Source organism: Protopterus annectens, chromosome 7.part0, assembly GCF_019279795.1.
Source record: "Protopterus annectens isolate FY-2018-M chromosome 7.part0, PAN1.0, whole genome shotgun sequence".
Taxonomy (NCBI): domain Eukaryota; kingdom Metazoa; phylum Chordata; order Ceratodontiformes; family Protopteridae; genus Protopterus; species Protopterus annectens.
The window spans coordinates 414,777,783-414,799,906 of NC_056739.1; the positions used below are offsets into that span (position 1 = coordinate 414,777,783).

Here is a 22,124-nt window from a genome sequence, read left to right on the forward strand (position 1 = left end):
ACAGGGTCCCGGACACTCATCACCATTTCTATAAGGCTCCTGTTGCAGATCCAGAGACTATCTCCCAGGGCCCTAAAGCTGTAGCAGCTACTTCTTCTAAAAACCCCCTCCCCTCTGAAAGGGAATCCAGGTCCTTAGAGAGATGGGGTAAAAAAGTTTACACCTCTGCTACTTTGTCAGCTAGAGCTTTGAACTGCCAATTTCATATGATTCAATATCAAGAGTTTATGCTTGATCAGTTGACTAAAAAACTGTCCTCTGAAGAATCTTTAGATAAAAAGTATGTTCAGGAAATGGTACATAACATACAGCAGGTTAGTAACCATTCTCTAAAATGTGGCTATGATGCACTGGAGGCTTCCTTTAGATCAGCCATGACTGGCACAGTTATTAGGAGGCATGCATGGTTGAAAGAACAGGCATTACCAGACCATGTCAAATCAAAGCTTTTGGATGCACCTATGGACAAGGTCAATTTATTTGGTTCCCCTGCACAGCAGGTACTAAAAAAGATGGAAGAGAAAGCAAAATCTGTGCAAACAGTGAAAGATTTCCTACAAGTCCAACCTCCAAGGTTTAGCAGGAACTGGCCCTCCAAGAATTGGTCCTTTCCGGAATCCTCTAAGCCACAAAGAGGCAGGAATAGGCACACTAGAGGCAGAAACCAATCCAGGGGTGCCTACAGGGGTCGCCAATGGCATGGTAACAACCAACGAGGCACGGATACAGCCACCACCACTACAACAACTCAATCTCAGTGACTTGCTGGTGGTACCGCCTACCAGGGAACAACTACAAGCACCCTTGGGCGGAAAGCTAACCTTATTTTCAAGAAACTGGCACTGCATTACAAGAGAAAAATGGATTTTGCAAACTATAGACCAAGGTTACAGGTTCCATTTCCATACTCTACCAGAAAAGAGAGGAATGCCAAACCTACCACCTACTCAAAAGACAGAAGCTCTAAAGCAAATATCTCAATTATTAAAAATGAGAGCTGTGGAAAAGGTACCATCTATGGAACAGGGAAAGGGATTTTACTCAAGACTCTTCCTGGTACCAAGGAAGGAAAACAAATGGAGGCCTATTCTAGACCTGTCCGCTTTAAACACATTCCTCATTGTTCCAAAATTCAAAATGCTGACCTTACAGCAGCTTCTTCCCATGCTGGGCAAGGAGTCTTGGCTGGTAACTCTAGATCTCAAGGAGGCATACCTGCACGTCCCCATAAGACCAATTTGCAGAAGATACCTCAGATTTCTTGCAGGATCAGAGCACTATCAATTCTCAGCATTGCCTTTTGGCTTATCTACTGCGCCCAGAGTGTTCACGAAATGCCTGGCATCAGTTATAGCTCATTGCAGACTTCAGGGGATTCAAATTTACCCCTACCTGGACGACTGCCTGATCCAAGCGGACAACAAAAACAAACTAACAGAAGACTTACAAAGAGTCATCTACCTACTGCAAGCCCTGGGATATACAGTCAATACAGAAAAGTCAAGGCTGATTCCATCCCAAAGAATAACCTTTCTGGGTGCAGAACTGGACACATCAAAACAAATGGCATTCCTAACTGCAGAAAAGAAAGAACAACTTCCTCTCTACTACTTGGCATTAACAAAGCAGAACCATCTGACTGCAAGAAAAGTGTTACAAGCTCTAGGCTTCATGACATCCTGCATAATACTGGTCCCTCATGCCAGGCTGCACATGAGAAAGCTACAGTGGTACCTAGAGAATTTGTGGTCCCAGCACAAGCACAGCCTAGAAACCAAAATTCCAATGATCCCATGCCTGAAACAGGAGTTCTTATGGGGGGCTCAGGCCTGCCAATCAAACACAGGATTGCCCTTCTGCAAAAGTCAACCGAGACAAACTATCACGACAGATGCCTCAGACCTCGGATGGGGGGCACACATGCTGGACAAGTGCATTCAAGGCCTATGGACTCAAGACCAGCTACATCTGCACATAAATCTAAAAGAAATGATGGCAGTGAAATTGGCAATCCAGGCATTCAGACCTCTTCTCCTAGAAGGCCAGTTGATGATAAGAACAGACAACACCACAGTTATGTGGTACATCAACAAACAGGGAGGAACACACTCATACCCTCTATGCCGGCTGGCACTCGACCTATGGGATGTGGCTCTGAGCTGCAACATTCAGTTACAGGCAATTTATGTACCAGGGAAGGAAAACATTCTAGCAGACATATTAAGCAGAACTACAACAGATGCCCACGAATGGATGCTGCATCCGGACATCTTCAAAACCATCACAAGAAAATGGGGATTACCACAAATAGACTTGTTTGCATCCCCATTCAATCACCAGTTGAAGAAATTCTGCACAAGGACTTACCACCCACTTGCTTGGAAGGTGGACTCCCTTTCTTTCAGTTGGAAAAGCCTGACAGGATATGCATTCCCACCACTTCCTTTGATGCACAAGTTGCTTCTGAAGATCAAAGAGGAACGTCCGAGGATCATCCTGATAGCTCCAAACTGGCCAAGACAACATTGGTACCCACTTCTGAGGAGCATGTCCAGGGAACAAATATGGACGCTGCCCCTGATCCCTTTACTGCTAACACAGAACAACTACAGCATCCTGCATCCAAGTCTAAAAACTCTGCAGTTAACTGCCTGGAACATTACATAACAGCAATTAACCCGATTTTATCCCAAAGGGTTTAAGACATAATACTGGAGTCTCGTAGACCTTCCACAAGAAAGAATTATGCAGCAAAATGGAAGAGATATCTCATCTGGAGTACTGCAAAGGGGCAAGATGTGACACTGGTGAACATAGCCAACATCCTGGAGTACTTGGCAGAGCTCTACCATACAGGCCTGTCTTATTCTTCCATCAAGATACATGCATCAGCTATTTCAGCAGAATACAGCTTGGATCCTCCTGTCTTCTTGCATCCTCTGCTCAGACAGATGTTCTTCATCTCACATTGCTGCAGTCCTTACTTATGGGTAGTCCGCTGTCCTCGGTCGGCCCGAATACCAAAGTATTAGGCTGACGTCGGTCATGGGCGCTTAGATCTGACATCAGAGCGTCAGGGTATAAAAGTGCATGACCGACGTCATATCCTCAGTCTTTTTTGCCGCATGGTCCGATGCAGAAGCAGCGTTGCAAGTGCCGTTCGGCGTTCTGAAATTTTTCGAATTCGGAGTTTCAGACCGGTACCAAGTTGGGCTAAGTACCCCGTTGGGGAATATTTTTGTTTTTTCTTGCCTCAGTTAATTACCGGATGTCAGAAAAAGTGAATAATTGTATTTCTTGTGGGAAACAGATACCGCATAGGGATTACCACTCACTTTGTATTCCTTGTTTGGGACCGAGCACGGCGTAGTCGGTTTTGTGCTAGGTTCAATAAGCGCACTATAAAGCGGAGGTTAGATTGCGCTAGGTTAGTCTTTGGCAAGCGTAATTATAATATGCCGGATCCTCCGGGCCTTCGAAGAAGCGCAAAGACAAATCTGTGAAGCCTAGGCAGGATGATTCGTCCGTTTCGGACGCCGGTCCATTAGAAGCTACATGGGAACAGGTGGACCCGGCTGAAGTTTCTGTTGAAAATCAGGGGGAAATTTGATTTTACAAGAGGTGGCCTCACAGGGCTCAGGTCAGGCTGAAGGGGCCTCACAGGTTACTATTCTCCCTACTGTGCCTAGGGTGGTTAGGCCTTCTGCTACTATTTCTAAGGCTCCTTCTAAGGGCAGGTCTGTTTTGTCTTCCTCTGGTGTCAGTCCTGGTTCCTCAGGGTCAGTGCCTAAAAAGCACATGCTTAAAATGGCAGAAGATTCGATTACTTTAATTAGAGGTTCTATGCCCCCTCCTGATAAGAGGCCCAGGGTAGAGCCAGAGTTGGAAAGTTTGGAGCAGGCCTCAGATGATTCAGAGTCTTCTGTGGAAGACATTCAAGATTTTCCTCCTTATTCGGATTCTGATGCAGAGGATTCCACTCCTTCTGCTTCTCCTCCTGAGGATTTTTCATTTTCAGAAACTTTACATTCCATGAGGGAGCATTTTAAGTGGGAAGGATAGGATTTCTCTGATTCACGGAAAAGGCTTAGGGAATTTTGTTTTACCACAGCATAGACCCTTAGCTATACCTCCAGTTTTGGATGTTGTTCAAGATGTTTTCTCGGAGGCTTCCCTTAATCCAGATTCTGTGCCTCCTGCCAGTCAAACCAGACAGGTATTACAGGGTGCCTGAGGCTCATAAATATCTGTATAAAAGTCCTAGGGCAGACCCAGAAACTATTAGTCAGGGGCCTAAGGGTGTTAGAGCTTCTGTTGTAAAAAATCCGGTTCCTCTAGATAAGGAAGCTAGAGCTTTGGATAGATGGGGTAAGAAGGTGTATACCTCTTCACGTTAGCAATGAGGGCTTTAAATTGCCAGTTTCATATGTTGAAATATCAGAATTTCCTCCTTTCTCAGCTAAAATCTAAAGTGGATGCTTTAGCAGAGGGTATAGAGTGTAAAGAATTGCAGGATTTGGTACAGGTCTCTGAACAGGTGGGCAAGCATTCTTTACAGTGTGGCTTTGATGCTTTACAGGCTTCTTCTAGGGTGGCTGCCACTGGTTCAGTTATTCGAAGGCACGCCTGGCTTAAGGATCAGAATTTGTCTGAGCATGTTAAGACTAGAATTCTGGATGCCCCTTTACAGTCTGAAGTTTTGTTTGGTCCTCCTGTGGAGTCTGTTTTAAAGAAAATGGAGGACAAGGCTAAGTCTATGCAGACTGTTAAAGATTTTTTTGCAGGTGCAACCTCCAAAGTTTAGCAGAAATTGGCCTACTAAAGGATGGACGTACCCTTCTTCTGATTCTCAGTCTAGGGGCAGATCTAGACGTGGTAGGGGCAGAGCTCAGAGTTCCTTCAGACCTAGAACATGGAGTTCGCCTGCACAATCTGCAGGTGAGGGCAGGGGCCAGTCCTTTCGTAAACAGGCCCAATGACCTGCATTTTCAGCTGCCAGATTCCTCTTGCCTGGCAGCTCCTTTGGGAGGAAAGTTAGCACTATTCAAGCAAAACTGGCTTTTAGTCACCCAGGACAAATGGGTATTGGACATTATAAACCGAGGCTACAAGTTTTATTTCCATACATTGCCTCCTTTCAAAGGCATGCCAGATGTTCCTCCTCGGCAAAGGTTAGAGGCTCACAGATTTCTTTACTTCTTCAAATGGGAGCTATACAGCCAGTTCCTCTGTCAGAAGTGGGCCTAGGATTTTATTCTCGCCTGTTTCTAGTTCCAAAGAAAGGGAACACGTGGAGACCGATTTTGGATTTATCTATCCTCAACACTTATCTGGACATTCCAAAGTTCAAGATGCTGACGTTACAACAGCTTTTACCTCTGTTGGGAAAAGATCACTGGATGGTAACCCTGGATCTCAAAGAGGCTTATCTTCATGTGCCTATCAGGCCCAGTTGCAGGAGGTACCTGCGTTTTCGAGCTGGAAATTTACATTATCAGTTCTCTGCATTGCCCTTTGGCTTATCTACTGCGCCCAGAGTGTTCACAAAGGTTCTGGCTCCAGTGATAGCCTTTTTCAGGTTAAGAGGAATACAGATTTATCCTTATTTGGACGATTGCCTGATTATTGCTCAAGACAAAGACGAACTTCTTCATCATCTACAGTATGTGATGGCAGTGTTAAGATGCCTAGGGTATTCTGTGAACGAAACAAAGTCCAGTCTAGTACCCTCTCAGGACATGTGCTTTCTGGGTGTGAGACTGAATACAGCTTCCCAGATGGCTTTTTTGACCCCGGACAAACAAAGAAGCCTTTCTCTTTATTTCCATCAAATGTCTCTACAGTCCAGGCTGACTGCAAGGACAGTCCTTCAAGCCTTGGGGTTCATGGCATCTTGTATTCTGGTGCTTCCCAATGCCAAACTGCATATGAGGAAGCTTCAATGGTATCTCAAAATGTATGGACACAACACTGCCAAGATCTAGACACTGTCATTCAGATAATACCTTGCATTCAGAAGGAATTTTTGTGGTGGGCTCAGGAATGTCACCTAAACAAGGGACTCTCTGTGACCCGACCAGAGGCGAGTCAGATTCTAACGACAGATGCCTCGGACAAGGCTTGGGGAGCACACCTCAATGGAAAATGGGTGCAAGACACGTGGCCTGTCAGACTTCAACATTTGCATATCAACTTGAAGGAGATGTTAGCAGTCCAGTTTGCATTAATGGCTTTCAAGGATTTACTTCACCCAGGGCAGGTGTTGATTCAAACAGACAACACTACTGTCATGTGGCACATCAACAAGCAAGGGGGAACCCATTCATACCCACTTTGCAGGCAAGCGATGATTTTGTGGGAGACTGCTCTCAGTTTACACCTCAATCGTCAAGCAAGGTTTCTGCCAGGAGCACAGAACTCCTTAGCAGATGTGTTGAGCAGACAAATAGTGGATCCTCACGAGTGGAAATTGGATCCTCATGTATTCCAGCAGTTGACAGTGTTATGGGGGACTCCAGACATAGATCTGTTCGCTTCTCCACTAAATTACCAGTTGCCAAAGTTTTGCACAAAAAGGTTTCATCACACAGCTTGGAAGGTGGATGCTCTATCATTCAGTTGGAACAATCTTCATGTCTATGCCTTTCCACCTCTGCCTCTCCTCCCCAAGGTACTCTTGAAGGCCAGACAAGACAAGCCATCCATGATTCTGATAGCACCGGATTGGCCTCGACAGCACTGGTACCCACTTCTGAGGAGTTTAGTAAGGGAGCCTCCATGGCCTCTACCTTTAATTCTGCATCTGTTGTCTCAGGAGGGCAGTCACTTCCTCAATGTCAGGATTCAGTCTCTGCATCTAACAGCTTGGCATATTCTGTTTTAGACCCGGGAGGGTCTCAGCTGCCACAACAAGTTTTGAATGTTATTTTGGAGGCCAGAAGGCCTAGTACAAGGAAAGTTTACGCTGATAAATGGAGGAGATTTTTTATTTGGAGCAATGAGAAGGACTTTGGTTTCCAAGCCTAATTTAAGTGCTTCTCTTCAATATCTTACTGAGTTGCTGGACAAAGGTTTGTCTTTCTCCTCTATAAAGATTCATGCTGCAGCCATTTCTGCTCACTATGACTGTGACCCTCCTTTATTCTCTCATCCTTTGTTTAAGCAATTTCTTAGAGGGGCAAAGAACTTAAGACCCCCCCATAGAGCTCCTACTACTGCTTGGGATCTCAATTTTGTGTTGGAAAAACTTACTCTACAACCTTTTGAGCCTGCAGCTACGGCCGAGTTAAAGTATTTGTCTTGGAAAACTGCTTTTTTGTTGGCCATTACTTCTGCAAGAAGGGTTTCTGAATTACAGGCCCTTATGGCAGTGGAGCCTTTCCTGATTTTTCATAAGGATAGGGTATCTTTGCGTACTAATCCTTCCTTTATGCCTAAAGTGGTTTCTAGTGTGGCCTTAAACAAAACTATTCATTTCCCTACTTTTTATGCAAACCCCGAAAATAAAGGGGAGAAGATTTTGCATACTTTGGATATTCACAGGCAGTTGCGTTATTATTTGAGCAGAACCAAGGAGTTCAGACAGTCTCAGCAGTTGTTTGTTTCTTTTGCTTTGGGTTCTCAGGGTAAACCTGTTTCAAAACAAACTATTTCTAAGTGGATTGGGTTTTGTATTTCTTTCTGTTATTCCCATCATGGTAAGGAGATTCCGGCTGGAATCAGACCTCATTCCACTAGAGCTACTGCCACTTCTACTGCCTTTCTAAGGGGGGTAGCTACAAAAGATATTTTGGAAGCAGCTACTTGGAGTTCAGTACATACTTTTTCTAAACATTACCACCTTCCTCTTTATTCTAAGTCTAGGGCTGGATTTGCCACTGCAATATTACAGGGCATTTTAGCAGCCCCTAATGCTTTATGATTTTGCCATCCTCCCTTCCCGTTACTTTGGGATTCTACCCATAAGTATGGACTGCAGCAATGTGAGATCAAGGACATAGTAGTGTTTTGTACCTACCATAAATCTAGATGTTCAAGATCCACATTGCTGCAGTCCAATTACCCTCCCTCCTTCCCTCTGTAGTTTGACATGGTTTTATGCTTTGGGTGATGGTTGTTGTTGGGCATGTTTTGGGAGGTATTCTGTTTTTGGCTGTGGCCTTTCTTGTTTGGCCTTCTGACATCTGGGGCAAGAAAAGACTGAGGATATGACGTCGGTCATGCGCTTTTATACCCTGACGCTCTGATGTCAGATCTAAGCGCCCGTGACCGACGTCAGCCTAATACTTTGGTATTCGGGCCGACCGAGGACAGCGGACTACCCATAAGTAAGGACTGCAGCAATGTGGATCTTCGAACATCTACATTTATGGTAGGTACAAAACTGTACTTTTTTGAGAGGAATTAAAAATGTAAAACCTCCCAGAAAACCCCCATTGCCAGCATGGGACTTGAATTTTGTACTAGAAAAACTGACTCTTCCTCCTTTCGAACCAGCAGCAACACCAGAATTACAATACTTATCCTGGAAAACTGCCTTCCTGCTAGCAATAACTTCAGCAAGAAGGGTTTCTGAACTGCAGGCATTAATGGCAGTGCAACCCTTCCTGATCTTCCATCAAGACAGAGTGTCCATGAGAACAAATCCTACATTTATGCCTAAGGTGGTATCCAGAGTTTCTTTAAATCAGGCTATCCACCTCCCTACATTCTTCCCCAACCCACAGAACAGGGGAGAAAGGCTCCTGCATACCTTGGATGTACACAGACAATTACGCTACTATCTGGACAGGACAAAAAACAATAGAAAGACTGACCAGCTTCTGGTAGCATATGCAACAGGGAAGGAAGGGAAACAAATTTCTAAACAGACAATCTCCAAATGGATAGGAAATTGCATCAGATTTTGTTACTCCTACCATGGAAAGAAAACTCCAGAGAACATCAGGCCTCACTCCACAAGGGCTACAGCCACTACCACAGCTTTCTTACGAGGAGTGGCTACCAAGGACATTATAGAGGCTGCTACTTGGACCTCCGTGCATACATTTGCCAAGCATTATAACTTACCTCTATACTCTAGATCCCGTGCTGGTTTTGCCACTGCTGTTTTGCAAGGGATCCTAACTACACCATAATTTTTTCTCTTTGCCTCCTCCCCTAGTTTAGCTATGGTATTCTACCCATTTGTTAAGACTGCAGATGCATCCTTGAAGGACATAGTACAGTTTTGTACCTACCATAAATGTAGATGTCCGAGAGGAATGCATCTGCAGTCAGGATTACCCACCCTCCTTCCCCTCTGAGGTACTCTTAGGGTATTTACCAATCTTCAGCTAGCTTGGGGGGGATCTATTATGGTGTATTTGTTTGTATATATGTACATACATGCTTATTTTGTGTGTTTGCTCTCTACTATTTGGAAACTTTGGCATTTATCCAAATTTAGCCATCCAAGAGGGCACCTGGCATCTGGGGCAAGAAACACTGAGGAAAATGGCATTGGCTGATGCCTTTATACCCGAATAACTGCCGCAATGACGTCGGGTGAAGTGCGACACCAGCCGAAGCCAGACCCAGACTTTGGAATCCGGCCGACCGAAGGGCTGCCTGACGACAGGACAACCCATTTGTTAAGACTGCAGATGCATTCCTCTCGGACATCTACATTTATGGTAGGTACAAAACTGTACTTTTCTTTTTCTGTGGGACATCCAAACACCCTCAGAGGGGCATACCCCTGACAACATTCAGAACCCAACAGCAGTAAATAAAATTAAAGTTAAGACGCCCCGTTGGGGCACTTATCTGAAACATGGCTTGGCAACCAGCACACGAGAAGAGCGTTCAAACTGATGTTCAGTGATGGCATTCTGACTGACAGCAAAGAAGTTCAGAGTGTGTGCATCCATACATCACCTTTATGCCCTACTCCTTGTGTGGGGAGCATACATGTGACATACGACACCTAAAATTAGTAAAAGCTTTGGTTTACTGGCTGCACGTTGGGCTGTTCTTGGCAGGAGATCCGTTAGGTTATGAATGCTGCAGCAGTGATAAAGAAAGACATCAACAGTGTTGTAATTCTAGGATGATGGTGGGGTTGATATAGGGTTACCACTTGTTAGTTCTTTTAGAACAGCATTTACTGCCATTTTCTTGCATGTGGGTGCTTCTTGCTTTACATTCTTTTTAGGCTTATGATAGTAGTAAAAGTATTTGTTGTTTTCACCTTTTTCTCAGAAAAAGACCATTAAATGGTGTGGATTATGCTCCTTTGACAGACTTCCTGCAGGTGACTGTGACATGGAATGAACTATTTTATCCTCAAACACTGTTGTGCTGTAGTCAGCATTGTTGATGACAGCACAGATGTTCTTCATCTCACATTGCTGCAGTCCTTACACTTGGGTATACCGCTGTCCTCGGTCGGCCCGAATACCAAAGTATATGGCTGACGTCGGTCATGGCGCATTAAACTGACGCCAGGACGTCAGGGTATAAATACGCATGACCGACGTCATATCCTTAGTCTTTTTTGCCGCGTGGTCCGATGCAGAAGCAAATTTGCGAGTGCAGGTTGGCGTCCTGAGATTTTCCGAAACCGGAGTTTCAGACCGAATCAAAGTTGGCTAAGTACCCGTTGGGGAATATTTTGGTTTTCTTGCCTCAGTATTTTACGGATGTCAGAAAAAGTAAATAACTGTATTTCTTGTGGGAAACAGATACCACATAGGGATTACCATAACTTGTGTATACCTTGTTTAGGGCCTGAGCACGACGTTGTTGGGTGTCCTCTTGTGCAAGATTTAACAAGCACTATAAAGGAGATTAGATTGTGCCAGGTTAGTCTTGAGCGGTGCAATTACAAAATGCCGCCGGATGCTCGGCGCCGCTACTTCGAAGAAACGCAAGGACAAGGCACCTAGGCCTAGGTTAGAAGAACCGTCCGTCCCGGACGTCGGTTCTTTAGAAGGCTCGGTTGAGCCGGAGGCCCAAACAGAAGTTTCCTTAGAGTCCCAGGGAGAGACTTTATTGTTGCAGGATGTGTCTTCTCAGGAGGTAGGCCAGGCTGAAGGGGCCTCTCAGGTATCTGTCCTTCCCTGGAAAATGTCACCGGCCAGGAACCAAACTGTTGATGCAACCACAGACAAAAATAAAAATCAAATAGCGTAGAAACAATTTATTACCGCTTTCGTCAGAAGACTTCATCAGAATACTTTGTTACAAAAAAATCCCTGCCTTAAATAACACTTTAATTATTCAATTTAACAATTAATTAAAAACACTAAAATCTCTTAAAGACACTTACATGTTATATAAACAACAATTCAGTGTTGTCTTTATTAATACCTAATTTGCCATTTTTCAAAAAACATTTAATATTAACCATTCCGTTTAAACCCGGAGGTTTGTCAGATTTTAAACGGATCTGCCACAAAGCTTCCCTCTGTTCCACAAAATTTCTAAAGTCTCCCCCCCTTACATCACTTTTACACACCTCAAGAACAGAAAATAAAAACTTTTTAAAATTATTACATGTTGCAGAGTGTTTAAATAATGCATTCTTTTCATCGTGCCTTTTGATGTCATATAGGTGCTCACGTATACGTGTTTTTAAGCTTCTCGTCGTCATTCCGACGTAAAAAGCTGGGCATGTACTACATAGCCCAATATATACCACACCTGCTGTATTACAATCTACATATTGGGGTACTTGAAAAGTCTTATCAATGCTATCAATGGTAATCAATGGTCCTACTGATAAAAATCTACAAGTGTTGCAATGATAACAAGGAAAAACACCCCTAGTCTTCATTCTATTGTTTACTAATGGTGTTTTGTTTGTTTCCAATGCTTTTTTGATATCAAATGTATTTCTAAAAACAAAAACAGATTTGTCACCTAATACCTTTGAAATGTCTCTATTTCCTTGTATAATTTTCCAATTCTTTTGAATGACGTTCTTTATAGCCAACCCATCAATACTCATGCCCAGGGAACATATTGGACCTGTAATGTTAACTTCAGGGGAGCCATTTATGTTTGTCACTTGTTGTGATGTGTCAACATGATTATTTAGAATGGCAGGATAAGAAATACTTCTCCTGCTCATGATGGTAGTAATGATATCATCTAACATAATACCGGGATATCCCCTCTCTAAAAACAATTTTTTAATGAACAAAATTTCATTGTTTAAGTCATTGTCAGATGATGTCATACGACAGGCTCTTATCATTTGTCCCTTAGGAATATTTTTAATGGTGTGTTTCTGATGGGCGCTGTTAAAATGTAAATAGTTGTTAGTAAAACTCTCTTTACGGTGTATTTTGCTATTAAATTTGTTTTCTGATAAGTCCCATCTTAATGAGACATCCAAAAAATCAACTGTCAAGCCAAAGTTCCCAAGTTTAAATTTTAAAAAAACATCCTGTTTATTGACTTCATTAACAAAATCACGTACCGTATCATTGTCACCTTTTATAATAAAAAACAAATCATCAACAAACCTAAGGTATACTTGAATATCGAATATGGTCATTAAAGGTCTTAGAAAAAACTCCTCCCACCAAGTCATCACCAAGTTAGCATATGAAGGAGCTGCAGAGGACCCCATGGCCACTCCTCTTTTTTGTCTATAGTAACAATCCTCTCTGCCTAAGGTGGTTAGGCCTTCCCCTACTGTTACCAAGGCTTCCTCCAGGGGCAGGCCAGGTTTAGCTGTAGCAGGTGTCTCTCCTAGTACTTCAGGCCCTGTGCCCAAGAGACATATGCTTAGGATGGCTGAAGATTTAATTACTCTGATTAGGGGTTCTATGCCCCCTCCTGACAAAAGGCCTAGGGTGGATCCTGAATTTGGGAATTTTGAGCAGGATTCTGATGCTTCGGAGTCTTCGGCTGAAGATTTGCAGGAGTTTTCTCATTATTCTGATTCTGATGTGGATGACACCACTCCCTCTGCTTCTCCTCCTGAGGATTTTTCATTCTCAGAGACTCTCCATACCATGAGGGAGCATTTTAAATGGGAAGGTCAGGATTTCTCTGATTCCAGGAAAAGACTTAGGGAATTTTGTTTTACCCCAGCACAGACCTTTAGCTATTCCTCCTGTTCTTTCTGTGGTGGAAGATGTTTTTGCAGAGGCTTCTCTTAACCCTGATTCTTTACCGCCCGCTCCTGTTAAGCCGGATAGATACTATAGGGTACCTGAAGCTCATAAGTATCTCTTTAAAAGCCCTAGGGCAGATCCAGAGACTGTTACTCAGGGACCTAAAGGGTTAAGGCTTCTGTTGTTAAAAATCCGGTTCCTCCGGATAAGGAGGCAAGGGCTTTAGACAGATGGGGTAAGAAAGTTTATACTTCTTCAACTTTAGCCATGAGGGCTTTGAATTGTCAATTCCACATGCTGAGATATCAGATCTTTCTGCTTTCACAGTTAAAGTCTAAGGTAGATGCTCTGGCAGAAGGTATTGAATGTAAGGAGTTACAAGATCTAGTGCATGTTTCTGAACAGGTGGGTAAGCATTCCTTACAATGTGGTTTTGATGCTGTACAGGCCTCTTCGAGGGTGGCTGCCACTGGTACTGTCCTACGCAGGCACGCCTGGCTAAGAGATCAGAATTTAGCTGAGCATGTTAAGTCAAGGATCTTGGATGCCCCTTTGCAATCTGATGTGTTGTTTGGTTCGCCTGTTGAAGCAGTTTTAAAGAAAATGGAAGACAAAGCTAAGTCTATGCACACTGTTAAAGATTTTTTACAGGTTCAACCTCCAAAGTTTAGTAGAAATTGGCCAAGCAAGGGATGGACATATCCTTCTTACGATTCCCAGTCTAGGGGTAGGTCTAGGCGTGGTAGGGGCAGAGCTCAGGGCTCTTTTAGATCCAGGATAGGGGGCTCACCAGCACAGTCTTCAGGAGAGGGCAGGGGTCAGCCCTTTCGTAGACAGACCCAATGACCCACCTTTTCAACTGCCAGAACCTTCCCATCTGGCAGCACCTTTGGGAGGAAGATTATCACTTTTCAAGAAAAACTGGAGTTTAATTACCCAAGACAGATGGGTTTTGGATATCATTCACCACGGTTACAGATTTTATTTCCATACCTTGCCACCTTTCAAGGGCATGCCAGACATTCCTCCTCAGCACAGACTAGAAGCTTACAGACAAATTTCTCTATTACTCCAGATAGGGGCCATACAACCGGTGCCTACGGCAGAAAGGGGCCTAGGATTTTATTCTCGCCTATTCCTAGTACCAAAAAAGGGGAACACGTGGAGACCAATTTTGGATTTGTCTATCCTCAACACCTTTCTGGACATTCCCAAGTTCAAGATGCTGACATTGCAACAGCTTTTACCTCTACTGGGCAAAGACCACTGGATGGTAACTTTGGATCTCAAGGAGGCTTACCTCCATGTTCCTATCACTCTAAGTTGCAGGAGGTATCTGCGTTTTCGAGCTGGAAATTCTCATTATCAATTCTCTGCATTGCCCTTTGGCTTATCTACTGCACCCAGAGTATTCACAAAGGTTCTGGCTCCAGTGATAGCCTTCTTCAGATTGAGAGGAATACAGATCTATCCTTATTTGGACGATTGCCTGATTCTGGCTCAAGGCAAGGACGAGCTTCTACAGCATTTAAAATGTGATAGCAGTGCTAAGATGCCTGGGGTATTCTGTGAACGAAACAAAGTCCAGTCTAGTACCCTCTCAGGACATGTGCTTTCTGGGTGTGAGACTGAACACAGCAACCCAGATGGCCTTTTTGACCCCGGACAAACAAAAGAATCTTTCCCTTTACTTCCAACAACTATCACACCAGTCCGGGCTGACTGCAAGGACAGTCCTTCAAGCCTTAGGGTTCATGGCATCTTGTATTCTGGTGCTTCCCAATGCCAAACTGCATATGAGGAAGCTACAATGGTATCTCAAGAATCTATGGACACAGCACTGCCAGGATCTGGACACTGCCATTCCAATAATACCTTGCATCCAAAAGGAATTCTTGTGGTGGGCTCAGCAATGTCACCTAAACAAGGGACTTTCTGTGACCCGACCAGAGGCGAGTCAGATTTTAACAACAGATGCCTCGGACAAAGCTTGGGGAGCTCATCTCAATGGAAAGTGGATACAGGACAAGTGGCCTGCCAGACTACAGCATCTACATATCAACCTGAAGGAGATGTTAGCAGTCCAGTTTGCATTAACAGCTTTCAAGGAATTACTTCTTCCAGGACAGGTGTTGATTCTAACAGACAACACAACTGTCATGTGGTACATCAACAAGCAGGGGGGAACACATTCTTACCCTCTATGCAGACAAGCAATGATTTTGTGGGACACTGCTCTCAGCTTACAACTAAACCTTCAGGCAAGGTTTCTTCCGGGAGTGCAGAACTCCTTAGCAGATGTGTTAAGCAGACAAATCATGGATCCCCACGAGTGGCAATTGGATCCTCAGGTATTTCAGCAATTAACAGTGTCATGGGGAACACCAGACATAGATCTGTTCGCTTCTCCTCTAAACCATCAGCTACCAAAGTTTTGCACAAAAAGGATACACCAAGCAGCTTGGAAAGTGGATGCTCTTTCTTTCAGTTGGAAAAATCTTCATGTATATGCCTTTCCACCTCTTCCTCTACTACTAAAGGTGCTGCTAAAGGTAAGACAAGACAAACCAAGAATGATCCTGATAGCTCCAGACTGGCCTCGACAGCATTGGTACCCATTACTGAGAAATCTGATAAGGAAACCACCTTGGCCCTTGCCTTTGACTCCACACCTGTTGTCCCAAAAGGACGGCCATCTACTCAATGTCAAGCTTCACTCTCTTCATCTCACAGCATGGCATATCCTGTTTTAGCTCATAGCAGGCCTCAACTTCCTCAACAAGTTTTGAATGTGATTATGGAAGCTAGGAGACCTAGTACAAGGAAAGTGTATGCAGACAAGTGGAAGAGATTTTTGTTTTGGAGTACAGCAAAGGATTTGGATGTTTCTGAGCCTAATTTGAGTGTGGCTCTTCAATATCTTACTGAGTTATTGGACAAGGGTTTGTCCTTCTCTTCCATTAAGATTCATGCTGCAGCAATTTCAGCTCACTATGACTATGATCCACCTTTGTTTTCTCATCCTTTGTTCAAGCAATTTCTCAGAGGGGCAAAGAACATAAGACCTCCACGAAGAGCTCCTACTCCTGCTTGGGACCTCAATTATGTGTTGGAAAAGCTCACTCTACCACCTTTTGAACCTGCAGCTACGGCTGAGTTAAAATATTTGTCATGGAAGACTGCTTTTTTGTTGGCCATTACCTCTGCAAGAAGGGTTTCTGAATTGCAGGCCCTTATGGCGGTTGAGCCTTTCTTGATTTTCCATAAGGATAGGGTATCTTTACGTACTAACCCTTCCTTTATGCCTAAGGTGGTTTCAAGCGTGTCTTTAAACCAAACTATTCATTTACCTACCTTTTATGCAGACCCCCAAAACAAGGGAGAAAAGATTTTGCATACTTTAGATGTACACAGGCAGTTACTACTACTTAGACAGGACTAAGAGTTTCAGGCAGTCTCAGCAGTTGTTTGTTTCTTTTGCTTTGTGTTCTCAGGGCAAGCCTGTGTCAAAACAAACTATTTCTAAGTGGATTGGGTTTTGCATTACTTTTTGTTATTCCCATCATGGCAAGGAGATTCCAACAGGGATTAGACCTCATTCCACTAGGGCTACTGCCACTTCTACAGCCTTTTTAAGGGGGGTGGCAACTAAGGATATTCTGGAGGCTGCTACTTGGAGTTCAGTACATACCTTCTCTAAGCACTACCACCTTCCTCTCTACTCTAAATCTAGGGCTGGGTTTGCCACTGCTATTTTACAGGGCATTTTGGCAGCTCCTGCTTCTCTATGATTTGCCATCCTCCCTTACCTCTGCTTTGGGAATCTACCCAAGTGTAAGGACTGCAGCAATGTGAGATGAAGAACATAGTACAGTTTTGTACCTACCATAAATGTAGATGTTCGAAGATCCACATTGCTGCAGTCCAATTTTCCCTCCCTCCTTCCCCTCTGTGTTTAGGTGTGGTTGTGTGGATAGGTTTGTTCTTTAGTATATTTGTAAAAGTTGTACATAGTTTGGGTGCAGGGGTGTTTAGTGTTTGGTGGTTTTTTAATTTCACCCTGTTTAGGGTCTTCTGACATCTGGGGCAAGAAAAGACTGAGGATATGACGTCGGTCATGCGTATTTATACCCTGACGTCCTGGCGTCAGTTTAATGCGCCATGACCGACGTCAGCCATATACTTTGGTATTCGGGCCGACCGAGGACAGCGGTATACCCAAGTGTAAGGACTGCAGCAATGTGGATCTTCGAACATCTACATTTATGGTAGGTACAAAACTGTACTTTTCCTGGTTTGTTTCTTAGTGCTATGTACAGAGTCTGCATGTTGTCCCTTTGTCTGTTTAGGTTTTAGCTAACCTTCCAGGGACATGCAGTACGTGAACTGGTGATCCTTCAGATTGTCTTAGGTGTGCAGGCTATGCATGAATGAGTATGTGTTTCCTTCTTCTGCACATTGAATGATGGGGCACACTGTACCTCCCCACAGCCCTGACTTGGTTAAAACAGGTAATTAGAAAATGAGTGAATGTAATTGTATTTATGTTGCATATTTTAATTGAGTACCTCAATTTTGTGTAAGCTTTGTAACAAGAACTGCAGGACTGCTCAGAGAAGGTCTGTGGGCGTACTTGGCAGTAAGAGGTCAAAATCTGTTGCCTGTTTACTGTTTAGAAAATTGTTATACTAAACAACCTTCTTTAGAAAAAAATAGATGCATTCATTACCTTAATGTGATGAGTAATGAGATACTATATATATTATTTTATGTTCTTTCTGTAGTTAATATAATGGTTGCACTAGTGTTCAAACCTTAGCTGTAAGCTGTGTAGAGACTGGACAATAATGACAACCGTTGATTTCTGCAGCCGTAGGATGACAAGATGACTGTGTACAGTGGAGTAAAAACTTTATATCAGGGTAGATAAGATACCCAGCATTTTTTCAGAACCGTCACTCGTATGGGGTCTATTAAACTGGATAACTGTTTATTTGGGAAATGTAAAGAGCTAACATGCCAGTTTTCATATGAATTTCATTGGTAGATTATTGCAGCAAAGTTATAGCAGAGCTGTTGAAGGGAAATCAAAAATAAGATGTGCAGATACATTTAATATGTAATGCAGAGCCAGGCAAATGAGAGGAGTGAGAGGTGCAGGCAAAATTTTAAACTGGGCATGAAAAAAGACGCGTTTTCTGTCAATGTGTTCTCAAATATGTCAGGCATGTGAATCTAACTTATTATTAATAGAATGTTTGATAACATGAAGCTAAAATTCTCATTTCATTTGTCTTGAAACAGCTTCAGCTAAACTACCTTGGAAACTATGTTCCCAATGCTTGGACATTTGAAGAGGGCTGCGGCACATGTGACAACAACCTGCTGGATCTTTCTCAACTGCAAGTGAGTACATGTACAGCAGGAATGTAAAAGTAATATGGATATGGTAATTAAAAAAAAGATTATAGGATTCATTGTGGTAGGAATGTACCTTGAGGAAGAATTAACTCCATTACCACAGGAAAATGTGAGAAAGGTTTTAAGAAGGCAATGTAACAATTTTTTGTAAACTCTTACTTTATCCATTAATGAATACAAAGTACCATCCTTCAAATGTATTTGGTTTTGAATCTTCGCTGATTTGTAGTTTCGTAACTAATTACTATGCATGTGGTCCAAGAGACCACTAAGGAGCCTAGCCTAGTTTCCTAATTTCCACAAAGCACTGTCTGGTTAAGTGACTGTCAAGGTCATACAGTAGGGAAATGGAGGTTGAAGAAGTCAAATCTTGTACCACAAGAAGCTGCATATACAGAGTCTTAATACCCTTTGCGAACTAACACATCCTAAACTGGAAGCTCAGGGTATGTTAGTTACCAGATTTTTTTTTCTTGATCTGTGGTGCACCAGTGCTTATTTAGAATGTGTTTTAGTCAACTTTTGTTTATTGAACGTAACTAATGAAATTAAGATAGGTTGTTGTAGATCACTGTGTATATTGATCCTAGTCAGCCACTGTAGTCAGAGAGCACATGCATATAAGTTACTGAGCATGTCCAAGGTCAGTGCCATTTTGTGTAGTCAGTCAGTATGAATGTAAGCTTGAATGGAGATGCACATGTGAGTGTGTTAGAAGTAATGAGTCCTTCAGTAAGCATATGAAGTTTGAAGTATATGTACTAGTTACAGCTCATGATGTGTTTATGTACAATAAACGACTTGAATCCAACCCATGCCTCAGTGTCTCATTTAAATACACAAGACATGTGACATGGTGTCTGAATGGGATCCGAAGTTGAAGCAGCTCGCAAACCGTGAGGCATGCAGATGTTCTTCGTGTTTCACTGTTGCAGTCATTACATTTAGGTTATCTGCTGGCAGGTTGCCCTCAATTGGCCTGATTAACAAAGTCTTGGGTCCTGCATTGGTTGCTGTCCCTTCTTCCATGACGTCAGGTCATCAGGGATATAAAACATGCAGCTGACGCCATTACATCAGTCTTTCTTGCCGCAAGGTGCCCAAAGCAGACAAACTAAGCAGAAATCTCATGGACCCACACGAATGGAAACTGGAACCTCGGATTTTCAATATGTTGACATGCAAATGGGGGACTCCGGACATAGATCTTTTTGCCTCTCCCCAGAACTATCAGTTGGACAAATTCTGCACAAGAACGCATCACAGAAAAGCCTGGAAAGTGGATGCTTTATCATTCAGCTGGAAAAACCTATCAGTCTATGCTTTTCCCCCTCTGCCTCTGTTCTCCAAAGTCCTACGAAAAGTCAAACAGGACAAACCAAAAATGATTTTGATTGCTCCAGACTGGCCTTCCAACACTGGTACCCACTCCTGCGCAATGTGTCACACCTTCCTCCGTGGCACCTGCCTCAGACACCCTATTTACTGTCTCAGCAGAACAACCAAATTCTGCACACTTGGCTCCAAACTTTGAATCTTGCAGTGTGGCTAATCACCTAAATTCACCCTTGGCATCCCTCAGCAAGCCTGTGATGGATGGCATTTTGGAGGCAAGAAGGCCTAGTACTAGAAAATCTTATGCTGACAAATGGAAAATATTCTGTGCCTGGAATCAATCACAAGGGATGAGCGCAGCAGTGCCCAATATTCCTCAGATTTTACAATACTTAACTGAGATGCTTCACAAGGGCCTGTCATTTTCTTCCATAAAAATCCATGCCTCAGCCATTTCAGCTCATTATAACACAGAACCCCCTCTCTTCTCTCATCCTCTGCTAAAGCAGTATCTCAGAGGGGCCAAAAACTTAAGACTACCCAGGAGAGCTCCAACTCCTGCCTGGGACCTCAATTTTGTATTGGAAAAACTCACTCTCCCTCCTTTCGAGCCAGCTGCTACTGCAGACTTAAAATTTCTCTCCTGGAAAACAGCTTTCCTTTCAGCAATCACTTCAGCTAGAAGGATTTCAGAATTACAGGCCCTTATGTCAGTGGAGCCTTTCATTATTTTTCATCCGGACAGGGTGTCCCTCAGGACCAGTCCATCCTTCATACCTAAGGTGGTGCCCAGTGTGGCCCTTAATCAGACTGTTCATTTGCTAACTTTCTTTCCCAATTCACAGAACAAGGGGGAATGGATTCTGCATTTATTTGGATGTACACAGACAACTTAGATTTTATTTAAACAGGACAAAATCTATAAGAAAATCTGACCAACTAATGGTGGCATTTGCTGCAGGGGCAGAGGGAAAGGCCTGAATAACAAAGTCTTGGGTCCTGTGTCGATTGCTGTCTCCTCTTCCATGACATCAGGGGTAGAAAACATGCAGCTGACGCCACTTTATTCAGTCTTTCTTGTCGCGCGGTGCCCGAAGCAGAAGCAGTTCGCAAGTGCCGGTCGTCCGACTCCTAAAATTTTCGTATTCGAGTTTCAGAACCGAAGTCTTCAACTAAAGCTAAGTACCCCGTTGGGGAAACTTTTTCTTGCTCCTTACCAATGTCAGTAAAGGTTAATAATTGCATTACTTGTGGGAAGCAAATACCTCATAAGGATTTTCATTTATACTGTATTCCTTACCTAGGCCCTGATCACAACATGCCTTGCTGTCGGTTTTGTGCTAGATTTAACCACGCACTATTATGCATCGGTATATTTTTGCTTCTAAATATTTTGATTATGAATCTTCAGATCAGGTTTCCATTTCTTCTGATTCCTCTTCTGATCAGGAACTTTCTATTCCACCATATGAGGATTCTGATGCAGAGGAGTCCATCCCATCTGCATCTTCTCCCAAGGATTACTCTTTTGGAGAGACTTTGCATGCTTTAAGGGAACATTTTCACTGGGAGAGTCAGGACTTCTGTGAATCAAAAAAGAGGCTTAGGGATTTCCTTCTTCTTCCTCAGCATAGGCCTTTGGCAATACCTCCTGTATTAGACATTGTTGATGATGTGTTCTCAGAATCAAGCATGGCTCCTGATTCCCTACCTCCAGTTCCTAGTAAGCCAGACAGATATTACAGGGTTCCTGACTCCCACAAATTTCTTTTCAAAAATCCTGCTGCTGATCCTGAGACTATTTCTCAGGGTCCCAAGGGTGTAAAGGCCTCTACAGCCAAAAATCCTACCCCTTCTGATAGAGATTCCAGGGAGCTGGATAGATGGGGTAAGAAGGTTTATACATCTGCAACCTTGGCAATAAGGGCTTTAAACTGCCAGTTTCATATGCTTAAATATCAACAGCATGTTATGGGCTTACTGAAACAGAAAATGATGTTGATTTCTGATTGTGTGGAAAATAGAGTTACAGGAATTATTGCATTCAGCAGAACAGGTTGGAAAGCATACTTTGCAATGTGGTTTTGATTCCTTGGAGGCCTCTTGTAGGGCTGCCATTACTGGATCTGTGATTAGAAGGCATGCCTGGCTCAAGGAGCAAAATCTGCCTGATCATGTTAAAGTTAAATTGTTGGATGCACCTTTGCAGCATGATACTCTGTTTGGTAATAAGGCAGAAGAGGTTTTAAAGAAAATGGA

General features: G+C 43.3%; 1 protein-coding gene across 2 annotated transcripts in view; it reads left to right on the forward strand.

Annotated features, from left to right (window-relative positions):
• Nucleotides 1-22,124, forward strand: part of PLOD3 (procollagen-lysine,2-oxoglutarate 5-dioxygenase 3) — a gene marked incomplete at its 3' end in the record, with an annotated part of 993,531 nt that overhangs the window by 495,293 nt on the left and 476,114 nt on the right. For both annotated transcript variants that reach the window (XM_044076999.1, XM_044077000.1), the window contains 1 exon segment: nt 18,414-18,515. In XM_044076999.1, the coding sequence (XP_043932934.1) occupies nt 18,414-18,515 (102 nt within the window).